The sequence below is a fragment of the Oreochromis aureus genome, linkage group 10 (assembly GCF_013358895.1).
Source record: "Oreochromis aureus strain Israel breed Guangdong linkage group 10, ZZ_aureus, whole genome shotgun sequence".
Classification (NCBI taxonomy): Eukaryota; Metazoa; Chordata; class Actinopteri; order Cichliformes; family Cichlidae; genus Oreochromis; species Oreochromis aureus.
Window position 1 is genome coordinate 8,738,973 of NC_052951.1, and position 4,566 is coordinate 8,743,538.

The window sequence follows — 4,566 nt, forward strand, 5'->3', positions numbered from 1 at the left end:
GTAGAATGCTACCTGGATTGCGTCTCTCTAACACAAACTTTTAGCTTTATAATACCACCAAGGTATGACAGGTGTCTTTGTATTATTTAAATATATTTTATTCTACATCAAATAATAACAAAAATATATTTTAGAAGAATGGTTTTACTTGGGTTTAGGGTTGGTCTCAAAGACTACACCCAGTCTAAATACTTGCAGGCTTCAGTTAGGAGCTGTTTCTTATCTGCACACATTTTCTGTTGACTACCTGAGGGATACTTACCAAGTGAGCTCATCTACCAGTATGTTAAGGTAACTGCTGTCTTCTACACATTCACACACACACACACACACACACACACACACACACACACACACACACACACACACACACACACACACACACACACACACACACACACACACACACACACAGCAAAAAAGCGAAAGAGAGAGTAAAAGAGAAAATTTAAGAATAAGTAAAAACAAAACAAACTAAAAACAATTTTATATTGTTCATTTTGTTTCAAATTTTATCACAAGAATATTTATTAATACTCCTTTTAATATTCTAATAATTAGGTGATGTCATTTTCAGTCTTTTTGCACACACATAAAAGAAAAAACAACCTCAAACTACTCTGTAAGAAATCAGAAAAGCTGGTTTGTGCTTGAGATATCATTTATGATACCTTTCTTTGTTTAAGAAGTCAGCTAAGTCCATTGTTTTTCTTAAATATTTTTAACACTACTTCACATTATGTGATAGTGTACAAACAAGTTTTTACTCATTTGTTGATACATATATGTACATATATATGTGATTCATAGACATATTTGTCCATAGAACAAAAAGAGAACATTCCTTGTAACGACAAAGATATCGTGTCACATTCCGTCGCTGAGTCTTAAATGCCTGTATACTTTCTATAATTATAGGGTGATTTCAAGGCAAACAAGGAAACAGCTTATGGAGTAAATAGCTAATATGACTCGTGTCATTTGTTTGAAGTGTGCAGAGTTTTGTGTTTAATCTGAAAGGTAAAAACTTAAATGCTTGATCATTTGAAAGGCTCTGAAAAGTCAGAGCATTAGAAGGTGAAATGGCAGCACAGTGAGTCAGGGGTGTTAGGAATTTTAGAAGCTCTGTTATATAATCTTCTTTTTGCTTTAGTGTTTTTTTTATTTAATATTTATTTGTTTAAATGCTTTTAGTCTGAGGTTCTTGGGGTAGTTAATTGTTTGGTTTCAGCTGATATAGTTATGTTATTATAGCTGCTAAAAGTAAAACAAAAACTGGAACTAGAAATGCAAAATAGGAAGGATTTTATTCTTTTAAAATGTTAATAGTTTCTCATTCTATTTGCTGTAGGTACACAAATGTCTTTTCTCTTTTTACCAGCTGTCACGCATGGTGGTGGTGGCATCATACTCTGGGGCTTAACTGCTGGTCATTTTTGTAAATTGTACAGTGGAAGGAACAACAAAAAAGGAGGACTTCCTCCAAGCTCTTTAATTTCATTTGAAGTCAACCATTAGACGGTTGAAATGTGGTTCCAACAAGGTGTTCCATGATCCAAGACACATAAGAACTGGTTTTGGAATGGTTAAAATAGGCAAACATTAGGCTTCTTGAATGCTCTTCCTGAAACGCTGATTTCACCCCTTTTTGAACCGCTTTAAAAGTTAGGTCCATCCTAGACAAGTTAAAGTGAACTACACCAATTCTGCAAAAAAGAGTGGTCAAATATGAGATATGTACAATTTTAAACCCTAAATAAACTGGAGACAATCCAAAATAGATTCAAACTTGTTGACCCAATTCTAGTTTTCTTAAATATACATGCTGTACAGTGGAAAACAAACATTTCAAAGAAATAATTAACCACCACCTACCCAAATTACCATGACGTGTGTATGATGAGTGTATGTAAAAGAATTTACATATTTTCCATGGCCTCACCAAACTCCTCCTACAACTGAGTTTTTGCTTGCTTTTTGCCTGAGCTGTGTTCCGCTTAACCTGCCATTACCCATTACCTTAATTTGGAAAGGACTAGCACAAATGTCAAGCAAGTAAAACCTGATTTGATTCAACAGTAGAACCAAAGCATGCAGTTTTGAAATATTTCTCAACAGAAACCTTCTTTCTCCAGTAATTGAGCATGACTGGGAGTGTCTCTGTATGTGTGTGTGTGTGTGTGTGTGTGTGTGTTATTTAGAACACCGCTGCCAGTGGCATCTTTCGGTTATTCTGTAGATAATTTGGTTCCAAGAAACCGCGCCTACTTGTAAGGTTTTTGCAAGAAAATATTTTGTCTCCTTTTCTTGTTTTTTTGCATACAACAAAGTTTTACTTCTGTTTAGTCTTTTTTGTGTGTGCTAAAACAATCTCTAACCATCTTTCTTTTGTTTAGAATACCTGTGAAGTGACAAAACACTGAAAATTAAGAAAACTTGTTAATGGAAAGCTTTAGAACTTTGAAAAAGACAAATACAATGCTGATTTTTAAACATTTCAAAACTTTGCTTTCCATGCAAATTATAGCTCCAGCTCAAATCTTTTAGAATAGAATAGAATAGAATAGAATAGAATAGAATAGAATAGAATAGATCAACGAAACAGTTTGGCATCTCTCCATTTAGATTCAGATTCTTACAACCTAAGTGTCTACAAAGTAATAGATAGTAATATAATACACACATTTAATGCACTCTTATCTTTTTAATGTTATTTCTAATAAGAAATATTTTGTGATTACAGATTTTTAAAACAGACCATCTTAGGAGCAAGCAGCTTGCTGGTGGTGACTGGCTTTCTCCTGACCGTTGCTATTTTCTGTAAAAATATGGCAGACTCCCAAGATTCACTTCTTGAAGAAATCAGGAGAGATCATGTCATTAAGCCACCCCAAATCACTCCAACTCATCATTTTTCCTGGTCAAGATGTCAACAAAACATGTCTGTTGCTAGCATTAAGAACTTCAGTGCTCTTCCTGATCATATAAAAGACTTTCTGTACTATCGCCACTGTCGACATTTCCCCATGCTGCTGGACATTCCTGATAAGTGTGGAGGAGCTGAAGGGTCCTCGGATGTTTTTCTTTTGCTGGTCATTAAAAGCTCTCCTGTGAACTACGACCGCCGAGAAGTACTGCGCAAAACCTGGGCTAAGGAGAGATTGCACAATGGTGTGTGGATCCGAAGGTTTTTTATCTCAGGAACAACGGGTGTTGGTTTTGAGAAAAAGAGACTGAACACACTCCTTAAACTAGAGCAACGTGAGAACAATGATATTCTTCAGTGGGACTTTAATGACTCATTCTTCAACCTCACCTTGAAGCAAATACTCTTTCTTGAATGGATGGAGAGAAACTGTCCACATGTTCGCTTCCTGCTAAACGGCGATGATGATGTCTTTGTCAACACAGACAACATGGTTGACTATCTACTACAACTTAAGGACAATGATGGACGGAAACACCTCTTTACTGGCTGGGTGATCCGATATGTTGGCCCTATTCGAGAAAGCTGGAGTAAATATTATGTTCCAGTTCAGGTGTATGAGTCAAACTCATATCCTCCTTACTGTAGTGGTGGGGGTTACATTTTATCTGGCTACACAGCTTTGGTTATATACAATATGTCCCACTCTATCACTGTTCTTCCCATTGATGATGTTTACTTAGGAATGTGTTTGGCCAAAGCAGGACTTTCCCCAGAGTCACATGGTGCAGTGAGGATAAATGGACTTCACGTTCCTTCCACTACAGCTGATGACTATGACCCTTGTTATTATAGAGGAACTCTACTTGTTCACAGATTCCTTTCAGCAAAAATGTACTACATGTGGAACAAGATACATGACCCTAATCTGAAATGCTTTGCTAGTGGCTAAAAAAAATCATGACTTTCTCTGTACTCATTGATGCTGATGACTCATTTCTACTTTATTTGCTATACATATACAATAAAATGTCAGTGTGGATAATACAGGCTCAACCAAAAGAAACTATTTTGCTTCAATGATCCCTTTTAAAACCTACAAAGTTTTTTGTCATTTCTTTAAGTGTTATTGAGTTTTTTAAACTGGGGTTGTACATAATTGTGTGGACTTATGTGGCAAGGTGCAATAGTCTGTTACACTCAAAGCCTTATGATGTATCTGAATATAACTCATAAACAAGAGGGTAATTATTCACTGCATACAGGGTTTAATCAAATACTTCCTGGTTACAAGTGGCAAGAAGAGAAAATTTACAAATTAAAGTTAATAAGTGTGTGCTTTAAAGTGAGTGAATGAAAAATTACATTATATAATTAACATAATGCTTGGTAACGGGACAGTAAAACTGCATATACTTACAAATATTTCAAAATCACTGTATCCTTCAGTTATGAAGTTATTTTGTGCACATTGTGGAAATTGTAAATTTTGAATGAGATGAAAATACAGAAATTTTAACCTGAAAACAAAAGTGCAGAACTTATGATAGCTGACATTCACACAGAAGAAATTGGAAAATAGCTGAAAATGTTTTAAATGTAAATTAGAAAAACCTAAGAAATGAGAAAATACAATTTAG

The 4,566-nt window shown here is 35.1% G+C and overlaps 1 protein-coding gene across 1 annotated transcript; it reads left to right on the top strand.

The window, feature by feature from the left end:
* Nucleotides 1–259: 259 nt before the first annotated feature.
* Nucleotides 260–4,016, top strand: LOC116331915 (N-acetyllactosaminide beta-1,3-N-acetylglucosaminyltransferase 3-like). The gene is made up of 2 exons (XM_039618732.1): nt 260–291; nt 2,744–4,016. Exons 1-2 carry the CDS (start codon nt 284–286, stop codon nt 3,876–3,878), a joined length of 1,143 nt encoding a protein of 380 aa, XP_039474666.1. The 5' UTR covers nt 260–283; the 3' UTR covers nt 3,879–4,016.
* Nucleotides 4,017–4,566: the final 550 nt, after the last annotated feature.